This window comes from Bombyx mori, chromosome 15 (assembly GCF_030269925.1).
Source record: "Bombyx mori chromosome 15, ASM3026992v2".
In the NCBI taxonomy this organism is placed as follows: Eukaryota; Metazoa; Arthropoda; class Insecta; order Lepidoptera; family Bombycidae; genus Bombyx; species Bombyx mori.
The window spans coordinates 242,638-263,602 of NC_085121.1; the positions used below are offsets into that span (position 1 = coordinate 242,638).

Below are 20,965 nucleotides of genomic sequence, written 5' to 3' on the forward strand. Positions count from 1 at the left end.
CATGAGGAGATTGAGTTTAAGGAGATACGTATATTAATTGAGGGCCTGTTACCTTCATTTTGCGCAGTCCGACTCGCATCGAGCTGTCAACTGTGAGTCCTCCTAAACTGTTCATGCCACGCGCACTTAAAGCTTATCATACATAGCCTTTACGAAACATATAAATGTGATACGTAGTAGGTACGGTAATTGAATATCTTTTATCGACATCGTTAGTTGTTAAAACTTCTGTTTAATCCCAAAGGCAGCGGCAAGGCAATGTGACCCATGATTTATGGATTGTGCTATCCTGAGGGAATTCTTATGGAACTGGCGTGATTAATGTTCATTTGGAACCGAAATCTAGCCTCCCTATCTCATATATAACACAACAATATAATATTAATTATATAATATTTATAATATAATATTTATATTGAGCGACTAGAAAGAGTCCAAAAAAAGTTATTTAAGCATCTTTTATACCATTGTCGTCGCTTTAACTCTCCAGAACCGACAGAATTTGTCTCTCTAGTCGATCGTAGGCTACTGAGGGATCAAATGTTTTATATAAAATAATAAATAATGAGATTGATTCTAGCTATCTTCTTTCCAAAATTTCATTTAAATGTAGTCGTATTTCCATCGTCCACGGCTCGAACGAAATATGCTTCTAACTCTTTTGTCCGTAGATCTTGTAGTTTGTAGGTTGTATGATGCTAAGTTCTCTAATGCTGACATCTTTTGCTTGTCACTTGTAGCATATAGAAAAGCTATTTTAAATAATTTATAAGGTGATTTAGTCCGATGACTACTCATTACTACTTAGTGTTATAGTGTAAGTTAAGAGGCTTGTTGAGTTATTTTCGACTAAGAAAGTAATTTAGTCCAAGCCGCCAATATTAGGGGCGAGCCCTAAGTAATATTACCCGATCCTGTAGACCGAATGGTAAACAGTCGACGTCGCCCAAAGCACGTCATTACGGATCCTCCCGATCCATTAACGGTGCTTTTAGGCACCACAAGCACCGGTCACCGTCCTCGTCGAACACGTCGCTTGCGACCAAGGGCTTGATGAGCGAATTAACCCATAGACACAGCCATAGACACAGCCCACTGAGTTTCTCGCCGGATCTTCTCAGTGGGTCGCGTTTCCGATCCGGTGGTAGATTCTGCGAAGCACTGCTCTTGCTAGGGTCAGTGTTAGCAACACTCCGGTTTGAGCCCCGTGAGCTCACCTACACACGTTAGGGTAAAGCTTAAATAGCCTCTCAAGGCTATCAGCATAGGTAGGAAAAAAGAAAAAAAAAGTAACATTAGTGTTCAACCAAGAATTCTGTTGAAAAGCGTATATTTTTTTTAAGTAGATATAAAGTTAATTCACCCCTGTTCAGCACAGTAACGGGTATTCAACTATTGGAATAACAGAGAGCTTGGAGTGTTTTCCGTCAGGTAAGACGCGTCATGTCACACCGTGGAATGTAAAAATGTACGTACCTACTTTATGTCTAATTTTATTTTTGAAGTTAAAGAACATTCCGCACGAAATTTATTCATTCAATTTGTATCTTTTTAATTGGACAGTGTAACTTGAGATCATTAATTTCTTGCGACTTAAGCATTGTAGTCCTGGAATTTTCATTAAAATGGTACAAAAAACAAAACGCTATTATAAAATTCTGGTCAACCGCCAAATTATACAAAACAATTTGATCATGAATTTTTTGCTGGATGTATTCGCGAATTTGCGAATCAAATGCAATACATATTAACTTGAACCTAAGGCTTGTTTGGGCCACTCAAAGAAGAACTAGGAAGTCATACTTTGACGAGGACGAAGGTGTATAACGGTGCTTCCCAACGTAGGACACACGCCCCCACAAGGGGGCAATTTGGTAATTAAGAAGGGCAATTGCACTAAATGAATATGGATAATCTGTATTAAACTTATTTTCAATTGGAATTTCAGTTTTTTATTGTATGTTTTGAAATATTACTTACTGTATAACTTGATAACAATCTCATATTGATGTCTTCCTAAAGCCTATCATTTATGTTTCATAAGTGAACAAATCAACTTTTTAATGTAAAAAATTATGTATGGGGACATAAACAATTTTAGAAATGTTACACGGCACAAAAAAGGTTTGGAAACACTGGTGTAAAATGTGTAAGTTTGATTACAGACATAATCAGAACAACTTAACATACTTACTTCAAAAAACAACGTTAGAAACTTAATTCGATAATTAATCTGATTGAATACAAATAAGACCGAAATATAGTATAATATCTCTCATGATTAAACGACCGAGTGGCAGCGGCTTGGCTCTACCCCTGGCATTGCTAAAGTCCCATTCCCTATCCTGCGGACAGAATGGAAAGCAGTCGACGTCGCCCAAAACACGTCATCTCGGATCCTCCCGATCCAATAACGGTGCTTTTAGGTACTTCAAGCACCGGTCACCGTTCTCGTCGAACCCGTCGCTTGCGACGAAGGGCTCGACGAGTAAATTAACTCTCAGACACAGCCCACTAAGTTTCTCGCCGGATCTTCTCAGTGGGTCGCGTTTCCGATCCGGTGGTAGATTCTGCGAAGCACGGCTCTTGCTAAAACTATTTGCTTTTCAACAACTCACGGAACAACTCACCAAACCTCGAGTAATATAAAAACAACAAAATTGACTAACAAATATATTGTATAATATTTTGTTAGGTTTCTTAAGTCATATAAAATGTTAGTTATATGAAATTTATAAATGTATACAAGTATGTAATGTGAGTGACACTGTGTTTATTGCAAAAAAACAACATTTTCGATCCAATTTTAGAAAGTTTGATGATAAATAATCATAACCAATGATAAATAATTGAATTTTATTTAATTAAAATTATTCATAAGGACGCTTTAATTTTGAATACTATTTAATTGAACATGCTGTATAGTGACATCTAGCGGAGAACGAGAGGCAATTTTATTCCGACTGCGTTCTTCAAGTTGGTTCTTCAAGTTAGGCTAAAATACTTAAACTATTTTTTGATCAACAGATGGCATAAAATTAATTATTTTCTTTCCAATATTGAAGTAGGGGATAAAATTCGAAAATTATTGTAACAGTATTTATATTTAGTTTATTTTATCATTGTTTAAAATAAAATGGGTACTTTGAATCAGTCAACGACACAGGTAATTTGCACAGATTACAGATTAAATGTTAAAGGTTCATTCTCAATTCCATTCAAATTTCATTCGCCGTAGTTCACTCGTTTCAAATCGGTTAATCAATCAGTCAAGCGAATCAATTGTTGTCATTGGTCGTGTACGTGGTTCACCAAACAAATATTTTTATTTATTGTTTACTAAAATCTTACCGTTATTTAAAAAATAAAACGGATAGTTTTAACATCTCTGAAACTTTGCAAATTCCAATTATGTACAGTATGCTTTTTAATTGACCAACGCGAGTGTCCGAGTGCCCGCCGTGGGTGATCCAGGGTGTAATATTGTGAATGCATGTATAGGATTCCGTAACCAGTTCTTTTGGTTTTAATTTAAATGGACACAGTTTTTAGTAAAACATTGACAGTAACTTAGTGTCATATCAGCAGACGTCGATGGATTTTTAGAAGGTAAAATATTTAAAATCTAAAGCATGATTACGACTATTCATGGCTTTTAATTAAGTAGTTTTTGAAGCTCTGCATTCCGGCGCGTGCAAAGTCTGAACGGCGACGATGAAATTCATATGATTTGTTAAGTTTTTACGTGGGGCGTGATTACGGTTACTGTCGCTGTACAGAGTTCGTCGACATAGCTCAGCCCAATCGTTTGCCAATGCGTTTCTTATCAGTAGATTAACGCGAGGTTTTTCGTGAAAATCGCCACTGCTTACGTCCGTATCATATTTAAATCTATTGTTGAAATTACATTGCTTGTTCGGTATCAACTATCACCGTAGTTTTGTTATTTTTCTACTGCACTGCTCTAGTATTTCTAGTTTGTGACTTATATAAATTTTCACTTTTTAAACAACTCAAACCATGAAACAAAGACATGTCAAAATTCTTTCATAATTCACTAACTATGATAAACTACAAAACTAGTAATGAACTAAATACAAATCTAGTACTTTTACATCTGTTCTATCAATAAAAATAAATTCAATTTGAAACATATTTGTATATTACTATAGGGTGAGGTAAGTCTGCAAGTGTAGTGATCCAACCCATTTCCGCCATGAAGCAATATTTTTTTCTGCTATAAACATGATTTACATTCATTTCAGTTAGATATCAATAATACAATTCAGTTAAGTTTTCAATCTGAAATTTATTGTGCAATGTATAATTATTGTGATGTAAGCTCTAGTTCTCACTTATAACTAGCGGGGCTGAGTTCCATCAGAATCAATGCAGTAATTGATTTTATCATAATTTCGAATGCCATTTTAAAAACACAAATGCAGCCATGACAAAATGCTTAGTGCTTCTGGTTACTTAGTACTTGGTAAATTTAAATAATAAATAGAAAACAAACTATTTTACATACTTATTTTATGATTTATGTAGGTGTGTTGCTTACAGTATTTTCATTTTTCGCTTTATTGATGGCAGTTGCTTGAGCTTGGAGCGGCTGACAAGATGATGGTGGAAACCATCCTCGAGTCCTCGCAGGACTTTGGTAAGTCGTCAGCTTTTGTTAATGTTGTTTGCTGTTTTTGTAATTTACAATGTTATTTTTTTATGCAAATACTACCAAATGTGCATAAGCAATTTACATCAATACTTCACATTTACTTGTCTTAATGTCTAAGCACTCAATCTCTGATTAAAACTAGAGATTAATAAAATGGTAAATGAAAAAGCTGCATAAAACCTTTGTAATAAATGGATCCAATAATTTAAAATTATAATTTGCGTAATTACTGGTAGTAGTAGGACCTCTTGTGAGTCCGCACGGGTAGGTACCACCACCCTGCCTATTTCTGCAGTAATGCGTTTTGGTTTGAAGGATGGGGCAGCCGTTGTAACTATACTGTGACCTTAGAACTTATATCTCAAGATGGGTGGCGCATTTACGTTGTAGATGTCTATGGGCTCCAGTAACCACTTAACACCAGGTGGGCTGTGAGCTCGTCCAATCAACTAAGCAATAAAAAAAAATAAAAAAATTGTCTTTCTCTCTTAATACTGCTACAAAAGCCTAAATAATTCTCACAATCTATAAAAAATAATGGCACATTGATTTCATCAATAATGTCAATTGATTGGTAATGAATCATTTTTAATGCTGTTTTTAAGGAGTCTGTGCAATGAAAACACCTCAGATCACTTACAAGTGAACATTAGTATACTAAATACTATATATGTATAAAAGAGGACTTACCTTAAGTGCGCAACATCATTTCATCCTTAAAATACACTAATTTTTTATCCAAATGTGCCAAAAATGTCTTAAAAAGGTTCACAATAAAATATATAGTATACAGTAAAAAGTGCTTCTAGACCAAATTGTCAAAATATCAATAATACTGATTAATTCAGGTAATGCTTACCTCTAACAATAAATTCAAAATGAAAGCCTAGCTGTGGCCTGGTGTTACCAATGTCAAGGGGTAGCAGACTAATTACCATTAATTAGGCAACGTGCTTACCTGCCCACAGTTACCAAAAAACACTGTTCTGAATCTCATGTCAATGTCAAACAATACAAAATACAAAGGTAGCGGCATAATGTTTATCTACCAATAAGGAAAGTTGTCAATTTGACAGAACTATGCTAATTACTTTCTATTTACAGTAATTATTAGTGAAAAGATATATTGACAAAAGCCATAGATTCATAACTAAACAGATAAACACAATACAATTGTATTGCTTACATTAGACAAAGCGCTTAAAGAAACTGAGAGATATAGTACAAACATGACAGTATTTTATTCTATCATGATACTACATCTACATTGAACTATGGTGCACCATAAAATTCAGGTTTTTATTCTTTCGCATTGTGGTTATTAAACTAGTTAGAAGATTTTATTGAAATTTAAATAGAACAGTTGTGGTTCGATTTTCAAGTTTAATATCAATATGTTCTATTGTATAACTACTTACCATCAATGGGAGCCAATTACGAGTATACCACAATGTTATGTCATATTCTTATTAGTAAATTTATATATGAGCTTACGTAGCTCATCAAAAACAGATAATTAAATTGTAACTAATTTAAGTGCTTCAGTTTAACTCTTTTTTTTTTAAATATGACCACGGACTTCACATTTTCCATATTAAAATGCCTTCAGTTAATACTATCTTCTCTCTAATACGTCTCCATATTCTACCAGGCATGTCCAACGGATCGCTACCACAATGGAAGCGCGAGCTGCTGCAGCGTCGAGCCGCACGCTCTCGCGTAGTCGCTCCGCCTGCCGCGCCGCCTCCCCCGCCCCCTCCGCCTCCACCTCCCGCTGACGACGAAGACGAGGAACTGCGGTACGGGCCGGGCATCGTTAAGCGCCTCAAGTCCCGGTATCTCAGTCTCGCCCTACGAGATGCTCCCCGTCGTCGACCCTCGGTGTTGCGGCGCGCCACTTCCCTCGAGCATTTGCTGGACGAGCGGCCCCCGCCCACGCCCGCGCCTCGCCCCGTACCTTTGCACTGTAGACCTCCACGCCCCGTCTCCGTGGCGGCTCCTCCTGTGCATCGCCTACCGACCTCTCGCCGAGACTCTGTGAAACGCGCCCGCTCTGTAGATGCACTCAGCAGACTCGATCGTGACGAGCCTCCGCCGCCATCTCCGTCACCGCCGCCGCCGCCACTTTGCCCTCGTCCGACTACAAACCGCACCGCTCGCCCCCCGCGCCGCCCCACACCCTTGCTCCGAGAAACCGAACGCCCTCCGCCTGATCTCGTTCGCTCGACCCTGCGAAAGTTCGAAAGCACCCCGACGCGGCGTATACAACCTGCAGTTAGGGTCTCGGCAGTGCTGAGGGGTCTCGAGACGCCGCCGCGAACTTCTACACCAGAACCGGCTCCTACAAAAGATCAACAGCACCCTAAGGAGATTCCGCCGCGCTCGCCGAGTCCGCCGCTACCAGTTCAAGAAGAACTTCTCGTTCCGGAAGAAACCGAATCCCACAATGAAGAAAAACCTCCAGGTGCACGACTGGTATCCCGCACTGCTCTCGAGGAGATCGCTCGGGCAGGCTCGAGCACCCGCTACTCGTTTGAAGCTCCGCGTGTTGGCTCGCACCTACCACCTCTAGCTGCCACCAACCCTGTTCTGGTCGGAAAAGCCCGACGCATCGGAGTCATCCGACCGATGCCCGCACTTTCTTTGAACGACGATAGAGTGACATCTCCGGCGCCGTCATCGGTCTCAGATGAGCCAGCTTCAAAAATAGAAGAGAGCCAAGTCGCGGCGACCCCACCGCCTCCAGAGAGCGAGCAGACTGTGCAACTTCGTCCCGACAAAAAAGAACCGCCCCCTTCAGCCATTGTAGAACCCATTCCTCGCGCGCTCCTCGAGCCGGCTCGCGTTCCTTCCCCGCGACCTCAATCCCCTATAACCTTGGAGCGATCCGAGATGGTGACATCGTCGCCGCTGATGAACGGACACTCTACCGGTGGACAGAAGCCACATAGTCCAGCATCGAAGATCGGTTCTGCGGGCATCGAGCGAGCGTGGAGCGGGTCCGCGGAGAGCGCCAGTCCGGCCGCCGGCGCGGGCCCGTGGGGAGCGCAGCGCAAGACGCGCGCGCCGCCGCCGTCCACTACGTCCGTCGTCTTCAACTTCTCCGACCGGAAAGAAGTACCTGATTACATTGAAAATGACGGTATCATCCTCCGCGGGAGCCGCAGAAACAGGATCAAGGTGAGTCCCTACAACACCGCTATAGCTAATTTGTTGAATTCGGTGAAATCTCAAATTTATTTTCCATGTCCATTTTGATGTAATTTATACAAATTAATTTAGCATCAGAAACGAGTTATGTCGGCCATTTTGATGTTATTTGTGAACACGCGCTTCCGTGCTTCAATGTTTCCGTCTGTTGATCTGCAAGATACGCTAGAAGCTTCTATGAGGACTGGTGTTGTTCTACCACCAAGTCAATCATTAGAATAAAACCTATCCGTTTTGTTATCAAAGACCATTCGTGCCAACGTAACAATGGAGTCGGCGGTGCATCCTAAACAAGCGTTGCGCAACTGTCGCAGGATCGACAGATTCTCGCGGAATCAGTAATTTCACATCTGACCGGTTTCCACCGACAGTGTCTCCGATATCTCACGGTTGATTTGTCGTGCTTGTTATGGACCATTGCTCCTCGCGCGCGCATCCATCAGATTGCTTTACAATTCACTAATTTCTTAAATAGATGAATATTTGTTTGAAGACAGCACTCTCGCAGTTTCTATTCCTGATCGGCTTGTCAATATATCATACCAATGTATGTAGCTTGGTCATTACTACGCATACCTCAGATATGCGATCCGCTGACACCTACAAATTTTATTATGAATCTATGACAGCAGACACCTAAACTATATCAACTAGAACAAGTACGTAATGGCTTGTTGACTTTGAGCATTCGAGAATGTATTTTACACTTTGACTATTGTTGTAAACGATTTCTGCCTGCCTGGAACATTTGGTCTATTATCCTAAAGACAACATGACGTAATTGGTGGGGAGTCTCTAGAGTATTGTATAACAGCTGCCATGCTTCATGGCGGAAGCGGCTACTCAACCCCTACCACCAGTACAAACTGAATACGTCTACAACGTATAGAGATCCTCTCAAACTGACAATCTATTGATGGAGAAGCACGCACAATGACCTGCTTGAGACCTGCGTGTTGAATCTAAATTGATTGTTTTCAAATTATTAGTTATAAAACGTGGTCGGCGCGTCCAACGGCGAGCAGCCGCGGGCCGCTAAACCACTTTCACCTTTTGTACAAAATAAAATTATATTTACATATTAAAGTTACACAACGCTTGAGTCGGGTTTTCTATTACGTCACCTAAAAATCTGCAATATTACACCATGCAATCAAATTTAGAAAGAAGAAAAATCCCTACACTCTGACGCAGCAAAAGGTCAAAAGCATTTCTACTACTAGGAATCATGGGCGACCTTACAACATTCAATAAGTAAACGTATTGACTTGAAATATATGCGTATTCATTCGTCTATTAGAACAAATTAACAAAATTTACAAAGATTAAGATTAATTTTAGATTAAAAAAGGTCTATACCAGTGCACTGAAAGAACGTCCAGTCGTCTATAGGGGGATTTTTCAAATAATTCGGTACAGCGTTATAATCTTCTTGTTACAAATTGAATGCTGGTGAAACTGCCGGACATACCTATTATCTAATTTAATAGATAACCCACGAAAGCAATTCAGCCTTGTACTTCCTTTTCCCATTTTACCTGAAGAAACAATCTCTACGAGTACATAGAAATAGTGCGGAATAAAAAATATAAGTGGAAGTAGCTTTTACTGCCTGAACTCGTGAATATTTTTTTACAATACGACGAATTTAAGCTCTATTCAATGTTTAGGGGTCAGCAATACCTGATATAACGTGTAGCCGCTCGTCCTGCGTCGATACGTCGTAACCAACGTACGTCCTCGTCGAACCCGTCGCTTGCGACGAAGGGCTCGACGAGCGAATTAACCCATAGACGCAGTCCACGCGTTTTGATTCGAGGTAACGCAACCGTTTAATTTTTTTTCTTTATTTTTTCCTACCTATGCTGACAGCCTTGAGAGGCTATTTCAGCTTCACCCTAACGTGTAGGTGAGCTCACGGCGCTCAAACCTGACAATGTTGCTAACACGAATCCTAGCATGAGCCGTGCTTCGCAGAGTCTACCACCGGATCGGAAACGCGACCCACTGACAAGATCCGGCAAGAAACTCAGTGGGCTGTGTCTGTGGGCAATGTCACCTGAACCAAGGAACCGAACAAAAAGCACACTTTGTATTTTTTTTTTTTTTTTTTTTTTTTATTACCCTTGTAGGCAGACGAGCATACGGCCCACCTGATGGTGAGTGGTTACCGTCGCCCATGGACTTCAGCAATGCCAGGGGCAGAGCCAAGCCGCTGCCTACCGTTTAATACTCTCCACAAGCCTCGTTTGAAGAAGGACATGTCATAGCGCTCGGGAAACACCGTGGAGGGGAGCTCATTCCATAGCCGGATGGTACGTGGCAAAAAAGACCTCTGGAAACGCACTGTGGATGACCGCAGTGGCTCCAGGTAGTATGGATGAACTCTACTCCGGTGGCGGGCGGTGCGATGGTAAAAACGAGATGTCGGTATCATCTCGAACAATTCCTCAGAGCACTCCCCATGGAACATACGGTACAAAATACAGAGGGAACCGAAGTCCCTCCGCAGACCCAGAGACTTGTATTGTACGATTCATATCACTCCTGATTTGGGATCGCAGAGCGAGCCAACGCTACTCTGTATGATCATTAGTCAACCCTTCTGGAGTTTTTAAACACAGATCCAGTTTCATAGTAAAGATTGGATACGCTTTAATTTATCCCATTATATATAAAATGGAATGCGAACATGAATTCAATCCGTTATTACGTAATCGTTGAATAATTTGATGAGCTCTCTCCGTTCCTATCGACTTCCGACGCCGCGCCTGCTGACATTGACTGATGGAACAAGACATTAGCGCCATTAGTGAAATGCTCCGAGCGTTATGTAAATATTTGGTAATTAATGTAAACCTTTGCAGTTTGTCGTCCAACTTAATTCGATCTGTCAAATCTTCATAACAAATATACTCATGAAGGCTGAATTAGATAGAAGGGCTGGACTAATAGCTGAAATAATCGAATCATTATAAAATTTGCTTACTTTAACCTTAATTGGCTTCTTATCGACAAGACCCACATAAAAAATAACGACTGACAAAAAACTTGCAGCCATTCTGACGACAACTTCTTTTTTTCAACGACTTTAGTGTATCGTTCTAGGATATTTCCTACTAACTATAACAGTTAAGGAACGAACGTTGTGGAAAAGTACGCGATATTATTATTTCCCATTTTGGAAGTTAATTTGACGTTTGGTGCATTAATTGAAATAGGGAAAAACAGTACACAAAATGAATACAGCTTTAGACCAGAACATTCAACGAAAAGGAATTTAAATACTTTCATTGTACGACAAGTCATCCCATTCCTTGTCAGTTGTTGTGGCCACTCATGTGTGGAACAATGTAACGAACACTGGATCCCAGCGCACATCCCTTGCTTGATAACAGATGGTCCCATACGGCACAGAACACCAACTGAACATAACCGAAGCTGTTGCTGACAAAAATAACGTTAATGAACGTGTTATTGAGGTAGCTGATACATTTGAAGAGAATAATGGAAAGCCGACCACGACGGTATGACCAATTGTCCAAGAAAATAATCGTTGAGTGACGCCCAGACTGGGAAAAAGGCGTCAAATGTACAATAGAGATACAGCAGAACGAACTATCAAGCAGACAACCCGAAGCGGACCTAGCCGCAAGCACGTATAGACGTGATATAACATAATTTCGGCAATAAATGGTATTGTAAAATTATCTGGCCAGGTGCGGTTCAATGTTAAAGCTAAACATCGGTGGGGCCGTCCAGTGGACGACAGGTGTTCGCCTGCCCGGTCGACGCCTCCTCGGTATACCGGTTACACGAAATTTGTTTCCCTTTAAGTTTGTTACTGTACCGATTAATTCGAAAATATCACTGAAATAGAACAACTTAAAGGCTTATGTGCAATATTTTAAATATGAACCACAGTGTTGTATAGCCTTAGTTCTACTATTCAGGGGTAAGTCAGAACTGCATTGGGTTGACAGTGTCGAGTCTCTTCATACCAAACAATAAAATATGTAATCATAATTTGGACGCGCCTAGAGCGGCGTCGCGAGAAACCCGTCGCGCTGGCGGGTCTCTTGACCAGTCGCCTTCTACGCCAACCTTGATAATTGAAATGTTATCTAAAATTAATATTACATGCAGTCGCACGCTCAGTTTCCTAATAGCCTACATGCACCGCGTTTGTGACTTGGTTTTTTGTCTTCGTCTATTGTATCCCGCTGTACAGAAAAAGGATATCGAGGTATTGTTTTCATTCTTAATATTGTCAATTGAAATGTGCCCGGGTGGAACCGCCGGTCAATGATTGCATAAATATTTAAAGAATACTAGCGAATGTAATTGATAACTGCAGCCTTTCTATAAACGGATTGAAGAATTGCTTAAAATGACCCGGACAATTCCTTTTTACCATCGCATCATCCGTCGTCGTAACAGAGTTCGTTATTATTACCTAGAACCGCTGTAGGATGTTCGCCTGCATTCCCAGGCAGTAACAAGAAGTATTGTAAATAAGTAATTCGCGTTTCAACGCAATCATTCCCGCCAGGTCCCTATAGCCGGGCCTTCAGTTCAGCACAGGCTGAGCTTAAATGTTGAGTATTTGTATTGTTACGTTTGTAACTCCCGTCCAGACCTGTACCGTATTGGTCGTGTTTCCTTGTTGGCCCGCAAGTGACATATGTTGTGACTCACGTCAGCTGCCCGCGGTCAACGATCCGTCTAACGGCTCGCCCTTGATATCTGTTCGCTAATTGCCACACCACGGTTGCACTGACCACTGTAATGGCTTAAACGCGCGGATCTAGTTTTTTTTTTTGCATTGATTTTACTGTATAATAAATTGATCAAACGAAATTCTATACGTTCTAGTACTATTCCTGTCACGGATGCTGGATTTACATTCTGTTGAGCAAATATCTTAATGTAAACACTACCGTACCACAATAAATTAAAAACCCTAGGGTATAAAGTTTACTGACTAGCCTTTATCTCTTCTTCAATAATTCTACCGATTGAATTGAGACTTCAATCTGTAGTCCAAAGGTGGGGGCCAGCATTCCTATAGTGGTCTCTGGGCTGCAATGACCAAAAGCCACCAGTCCCGGGCACCGCTCTGTACTACCTACGGTAGACTCGTCACCACAGTCCAAAAAATATATTACTGACTAGCTGATCCGGCAGACTTCGTAGTGCCTCAATCGATAAATAAAAAACCTAAACTTTTGTATAAAATAAACTTAAAACAAACAAAAGGAATCCGTCCGACGGGGGACGCATCAAAGGAAAAACAAAATTGTTATTTTTATTTAATTCCGAGCATTTTCATATTTATCTACCTTTTAAACCTTCTCTGGACTTCCACAAATAATTCAAGAGCAAAATTAGCCAAATCGGTCCAGCCGTTCTCGAGTTTTAGCGAGACTAACGAACAGCAATTCATTTTTATATATATTATTACTTATTACTGATTACTGATAATGATAATTTGATGCAGATCTGAATTAAAATGTATACACTCAATACAATCAGATACATATATCACTCCCGGAGTTAATTAGGCTGCGACGTCTCCTTAATTAGCACAAATTGACTTGATTAATTTATCGCGGCCTCTGTACAACAGCGTCTCGGGCAATCGTGGCAGAGCGCACTTATCTCTGTCTCCTCACCGACGTTAGAGTCCGGCTCTACATCTGTGTCAGTCTACTCTATTAACTTGTACTGTTATTGAAGTCATGTGAGACAATAATCATTTATGTTGATCAATTTGTATATCTACACACTATCGTGTTCAACGAATTCTGATAATAATTGTATGTTCGATACGTTTTGCGTAATTCACCGTTCCAAATTGTATAGAAGCATTATTATACCCCTTCTAATGTTTAAATGGAGCAATAATTTCTCTAAATTATTATTTCTCTAACTTCATTTGTTACCTATACCTTCATTAGGACTATGTATGAAATGGGTCATCCATCCGAAAAAAAAAAAAAATATTAGAGTAGATGTACATACGTATGCATAATAGCATATTATAATTTCGATAACAGCGGGCAATTTTTTGAAACTTGCCCGCTCGGCGTAATGTATTATTTTGTTAGTACGAGTAATCAAAGTTAAGTGTGAGAGTTTAGAGTACACTTATCGATGATATTTAATAATTTCTTTCTAATAATACATTTTTTTATTCGATTTGTTTGATTTGACAACTAGTTTGGTTTGTTGCAAAACCAAAACAGTATAAAAATGTACAAATGATTCAAAACTTGTCACAGTGTCGAATAATTCCGCTCCGTGTAGCGTTACTAGTTTTTCAATAAAATGGTTGATACTCGAATACTGCGTAGAATGTTGATGTCTCTACGGGCTGATCAGGCTCATCATCACACTTATCAATTCGTCACTGTCATTTTTTTAGAAAACCACACTTCGTTAAGGTCTCACCGTTTGTATGTTCCGAGCCTGCAAGCTAAACCAAAGCTACAAACAAATTGCTTGTACCGACTTCAGAAAAAACAAGATCTGTCGATTTGTTTTTTGTTTTCTTTTTGTTATTACAACATTCCAATGTTGTTACGAACGAAATCTGCTGAATGAATGATTGAGTAGATTTATATCGATAGTGTCCCACATTGGTATCGAGGGTGAAAGTTGCCGATGCCACGGTGTGATGTGGTTCGATCACTTGAAATTTTAAATATTTTCTGTAATCAAATTGTTACTGCAGCTATATTGTTGAAGCCACTTGAACTACTCGTTGAACTACGAAAAGGTTCATACTTCATAGTTCTTTGTTTATAGTAACAATTTTTGCTGCCCATTTTAAACAACTATAGCGCGATCCCAAAACTAGTTTTTAAACGAAGCTTTAAATGTGTTTTAACAGAAAGAAGTGCGACTTACAAGTTCGGACAGACGATAATATCAAAACAATTTGGTTCATGCCTTTCGTATTTTAGGACTATCTATCAAAAATCACTCAAATAATCTCTTCATGCTCGTCCGTCGGTATTTCACAGCCATTCTGTTCTGCAATTATTGGCATTCTAATAGACTATAAGCGGTTAAATAAGAGGTTCAGCAAGTAGACTGCAACTTGACGACGGAACCTTCACTGATCTTAGCCGACACCTCAGCAGACGATTATATTCAAAGATCGTAACAATGTTATGAACCGCGCTGCCTCACAGATATACAGATCACACGATAAAACTAACTACATATATAAAATAATTGTTTTTTTTTAAGAAATGTAATCCCGGGATGATTATATCTCACCAACAAAAATAATGTCGTGTACTAATTATAAAAAAATTTGAAACATAAAAAAATCCTTATCAAATCTTGATATTAAATTAACACGAGCATTATCACATTATCATTTAGCGAATGTTTAACTCAAAAAAAACTCATTACACCATTCATTATTATTGCCAACAAAGTCTTCATTATATTGCTTTCATATGTGAAGCAGAGACACCGCGTGTGTCTGGTGCCACAGCTGGTGAATTCTAAGCTGGGCACCAGGTGGATTAATAGCTATATTGTTCGAGGTTCACATTCTGGTAAAGTTCCGCCATAACTTCATGAAGCCATATACAGCAGCACAATATGACAATATATATAAATATATAGTCAAGAAGGTCTTTGTTTGTTTGTTTGAGATGATTTCGTGATCTTCACTACCATTGCACTCGCAACCGGAGCAGATCTCATCGCAATTATCAGAAACCGCAGCGCGCATTTATATAGTACATTTCTTGAGATTATTTTTGCGGCGTACCATCAAGTTCTCGGGACAGAACCGGGTACTCCAGGGTGCTTCCTGAGTACGATGGCTGAGAAGGGTGCTTATCAGTAGTCAGCGGTTGGCACGGCAGCCCATGGGCGATGAGAACCCCTCGCCATCAATAGAACTACATTGCCTCTGATTTAATTAATTAGCTACAGTATTTAGTTTAACCTTTTCGGGAATAGTAAAGCTTAGTTGACACGAGTAGGAAGATGATGTCGATGGCACAAATTGATGAGGTGTCAGTATTCGATGTAGCCATGATTAATACTCTAAAAGAATGTTGGTTGTTTGTATATCAGAAAAACAGCTCGTATATAAAAAAACATAACCTTTCACCCATCGGAGCCAGTTTCACATACCACCAAAGATTACAAATCTAATATCTAAATCGTAAATCTAACTAATAACCCTAAAACAATGAAACAAATTACCGAAAAAAACGTACATTCCCATTCCCGCGCGATGAAAGCGTCACGCCACGTAATGTGCATTCATTACGCTAATGTCATTAACTAATGCACGGACGTCCTTGTTCCTCATGTGTTTATATCGTTATATCGACTCCACGCGGTCCGGAGTCATTGGTTTGTACTCCTCTCATACTTTCTTGTTTGGCTCCGGAGGTTCATGAACCCACGCATTGGAGCTGTCAGGTACATGAAAGGAAGTAGAATAAAATGCCACAGAAAAGTATAAATACCATTTATAACACGAACATTACATACATTAAATATTTAGCTTGATAATGTTGATGACGCTGACAGAATAAATGGATTGTGTAAAACCGGTTTCGATAATGAGGTCGTCTTTTAAATTTTATTGTCAATTATTTAACTTGATTTTTTTTACATAAATCACCGATCCTTGAACTTATAATACAATCTAAATCTTTCTGTATACGGCCTCTTAACACACAGAAAATGTTTGTACATAAATTGAATTATTGTCATCTCATAAAATCAAAAGTGAATATTATTATGTTCAATAAAGAATCGGTGACATTTCATTGAACATTAATATTAATCACATTTGCAATCTTAACAAATTTTCGATGTCCCAAGGTGTCGGGTCGCATTTCGTAACAACTGATCTCATTTACGAAACAGTAATGTGGCTTCAGTATTAAACATTTGAAAAGTGAGTTGCTAATTATTAATACACGATTTCGATGACGAATAGTGCTCAAACTGTGTTTTTATAATGTAAAAACGGAGATACATATCGCCAGGTTATTAATATATTCACAGTTGCGTCACAATGTAATTCTACTAAATCATGTATGTCAAATCATCAAAATTCAAAGTCACGCAGCAAGCGAAATAAAGCAGATCTGGAACTACTATAAATAAAAGTAAGCTTTAATAATTCTGTATACATATACATGTCGGCTATAGAAAGTCAATAAGTCTTTCCATGGCTAGGGAATCCTCCCATTTATTTAACCTCAGTTATGTTTGAATCTAAACCACCAAATAGAAATGAAAGGACCTTTATAGCGAAGGCTCAATCGGACCGCGGCTGTGTGGATGACAAGGCCGCGTGGGTTCGTGGGGTGATGGTCGCAGCAACAGCACTGAACAGATCTTTGATCGATACTCAGTAACGTAACGTAGGCCTGTTCTAATTTTAATTCCCGAGAGTAGTTAGCAGTAGGCAGCGGCTTGTGTGTTCCCCTGGCAATACTAACTGTGGGCCGGGCCGCATGCTGCTCTACTCACTAAAGCAATAAATAAATGTAAAAATTTCTATATATTTCTCCTCCGTACGAAAGTGCGTCAAGTTTATTCGTTGCTGACGATTTCGAAGATCTTAACAGCATTGGTCGCTCGCTGCCTATCAGTTATATCTCTCAGATAAAGTTATCGCCTAATGTATCGACTAGTAAGCTGGCATTTTTTTGTGAAGGACGTTACAGAATATTTCGTATTGTTGCATTATTAGACTGCACCGAACTTCTAACGACAAAGTAATTTTTATTCGAATTTGTATGATACAAATGAAGAGGAGAGGAGGGGGAAGGTAATAATCTTGGCTGAAAAATCTCTTTGTTTAGAGCTAATGTGTCTAATCTCCAAGTAGCTTTCACGATCACGTACCTTCGTCAGAAGACACCATGTGAATAGAAAAATTATTAAGCGAATTATCGTATTAATTAAAAAACTAATCAAGTGTTGAGGATCAGTTCCCTTATACCCGATGGGCTAAAAGATGCTAAGATATTGACAGTAAGTTCAGTAAATGCTACTTAGTGTTTGAAAACAAACGATAAAAAGTCCTAAACTTGGGCTAAAAAAGAAGGCTATGTTACACGTGATATGGTATCACTTTCTCTCTCCGCTATCTTGACCTAAATCTGTAGCGTAATTGTGTTATCAGCTGTCTCAAGTTCAAAACCGCGTTTTGCGCGATGTGCGCATAGTTGTTTAGACATAGTACTGTATGTATGCACTATTATCATGATACAAATATCAGTAATCCACATTCAATAAGATACATCATCTTCTTCCAAAATACGTTCACTGTTAGATATAACTGTCCTTCCCAAAAGTTCATTTATAAGATCAGCCACGTTGTGTTGGACCCCGGACTCTTCTACGCTACTGCAGTAATTTCTAAATTACTATTTAGTTCCAAATTGACTAGCGAAACTATTTAAGTAAGCTATCGTATTATTCTTCGTCTGTATTGATTCTGTATCTTTACAGCGATCATTTCTAAGTATTGGAGCTGGTCCCAGTTGTGCTTGTTTCTCCGCTACTACAGTTAGATTTATCCTGAAATTTAATCTAGACACTAAAACGATTGGCTAACATTAAATAACAAGTTTTCAATTACACAATGGCTTGCTTTGTTCTGAGTTGAACGCACCGTGCGTTTGTTGTTTATGAAATTGTTTGTACATTGATTGCCAATTTTCGTTTAGATCAGCCTCTTTTAATGATACGATTAAGATAAGAAACGAGAGATGTTTAAAAACTAGAAAATGAACACGAAATACTTTGATAAAATTCAATACATTTAGAGTACTTGTTAAAAAGAAAGGGGCATTGACTACGAGACTATCAACACCTCGTTACATAAAGTTAGTTTTGAGACTACGAGGGATCACAGCTTCTAATTTAGAAATGATTTGAAGGTGCCCTGAGCTCAAAGCACTAACTTGGCTGATTTGATTGACCATTGTCAGAAATCCACACATTGTCTGAACCCGGACATCCCCCAATATTTTCCAAAGTATTCTTAAAAACAAATCAGTTTGTAACGGAGGTCGATCGCGGCAGTGCGCTCGGCTCGGCGCGAGCACGACGCGGGCTCGGTTATCAGTCGTTCCGGTCTGATTGTGCATGTCAGAGATGACGAGTGGCAACTACCGGAGCCAAACTCACATAACTATCTCTTTGGTATACGTTACATTAACCTTTAAAAAGTTTCTTTAGTACCAACAGAGATCTGGTAACATCTTTGATCTTCAAGTTTAAATCACATCATCTATACTAATGTTTGTTGTAATGTAATGTTATTGTGATGGAAATGAAATTAATGTGATGTGAAGACAGCTCGTCGACTCCAAATGCATTCTCTCAAGGATTAACTCCGCGCTTCAGCAGATTTAGATTTGTTCCATATTGCGTGCAATACAAAAAGGTTGGTTTGGGGGTATATTTTTCTTAAAATTCCCCTGTTCTATGTTAGGCGTTTATCTGTCTGTAAACATCCAATCATACAAAATATGAAAATTTGTCACTTTAAAAGTTTATTTATACAAAAATAACTGACCGAATGAAGGTAACATTCCACATATATACAAGTTATAACCCGGATTTGTCGAACATATATGGTATAAACAACGAAAGTGTCTTCGAGATTTCACGTTCTATTGGATATACAAATCAACTGATATTAAGTTTTCAATGCTAAACATTACGCGACAAAACAAACTTCCTGAAATCGAAAGTAATATTTTAGACAATCATTCGGCTATCAGATAACCAAAGCGATTATGTCATTTTACACATTATATTATTGTACATCGCTTATGGCTTCATTACATTACTCAGTGTCCATGTGTGGACAAACCAGTTCTTGGGATTTTAAATCGGTCTTTATAGCTGTTGTTATTTTACATGTTGAACTTTAAAGATTTCAATTTTAAAAACTGGTTCTGGTGCCACTGTGTGAATACGTTTACGGAGTTGTTAGTCTGTCTCATTTTAATTATAATCTAAAGATACGAAACAATAAATGGCATCGGTAATCTTGAAACACAAGTGCACAAATCCTTAGTAATGTGCAATAATAAAAAATTAAGTAGCTATTGAATATTGTTATTGAAAATTATAAATCTTTCAAAGTGACGACATCGACAGTGTCTTTGTCAGTGGAAAGTAGACGGTAATGTGATGATTGGACTATCTATAAAGACTTGGAGGGACTTTGTGAAAGAGGATAAGCATGAAAAGGATGTGAGTACAGAAATGAGGCATGATAGATCTAAATGGGGAAATAGAACATGTTGGGCTGAATAGGAGCAAGAAGAAGATTATGAGTGGCATAAAAACAGTGCCGTTGTTTAAAAAAATTGTTAAAACAGCCATTTGTTGCAAAACCGTTTGTCACATTTTAAAAGTACTACGAAAGTATTTACTAAAGTACTAATACGAAGTCGTGGCCCAAAAACCGAGACGCCCCGTGAACTCGTATCAAGCGCATTTTATTCGATCAGCCCACAGACGTCCACTGCTGGACATAAGCCTCCCCCAAGCCTCGCCACAAAGATTGGATCAAGCGCGTAGTCGCACACTATGCCGATGCTCAAAATATCTCCCATGTAGACACAAGTTTTTCTACGTAACTCATACTTCATACATGTTCTCGGATGTCTTCCGCGATGAAGGAATAACTTTGAGTAATTAAATCAGAGAAGCTTATAAAAAAATGCGTAACTACTGATGGTACTTCATGGTTAAGTGGCTTACTGATGGTAGGACCTCTTGTGAGTCCGCGCGGGTAGGTACCACCACCCTGCCTATTTCTGCCATAAAGCAGACCTTAGAACTTGTATCTCAGGGTGGGTGGCGCATTTACGTCGTAGATGTCTATGGGCTTCAGTAACCACTTAACACCAAGTGGGATGTGAGCACCACGACCAATCTAAGCAATAAAAAAAATTGCGGTCTCTCAAAGCCCCAATAAATTGAATATATCAATCCATGTGCTGAGTGGTTCGTCAGCTATCAAGGCAGTAAAAAAACTTTAACAGATTGGCAATTTTATAA

The 20,965-nt window shown here is 39.1% G+C and overlaps 1 protein-coding gene across 2 annotated transcripts in view; it reads left to right on the plus strand.

Annotated features, from left to right (window-relative positions):
- Positions 1-3,254: 3,254 nt before the first annotated feature.
- Positions 3,255-20,965, plus strand: part of LOC101745968 (uncharacterized) — a 35,733-nt gene continuing 18,022 nt past the window's right edge. The window contains exons 1-3 of one of the 2 annotated variants that reach the window (XM_038015798.1): positions 3,255-3,609; positions 4,564-4,660; positions 6,327-7,855. In XM_038015798.1, the coding sequence (XP_037871726.1) occupies positions 4,621-4,660; positions 6,327-7,855 (1,569 nt within the window). In that variant the 5' untranslated portion in view covers positions 3,255-3,609; positions 4,564-4,620. The remainder of the gene's footprint in view (positions 3,610-4,563; positions 4,661-6,326; positions 7,856-20,965) is intronic. The other variant, XM_038015797.1, reaches the window with a different exon arrangement.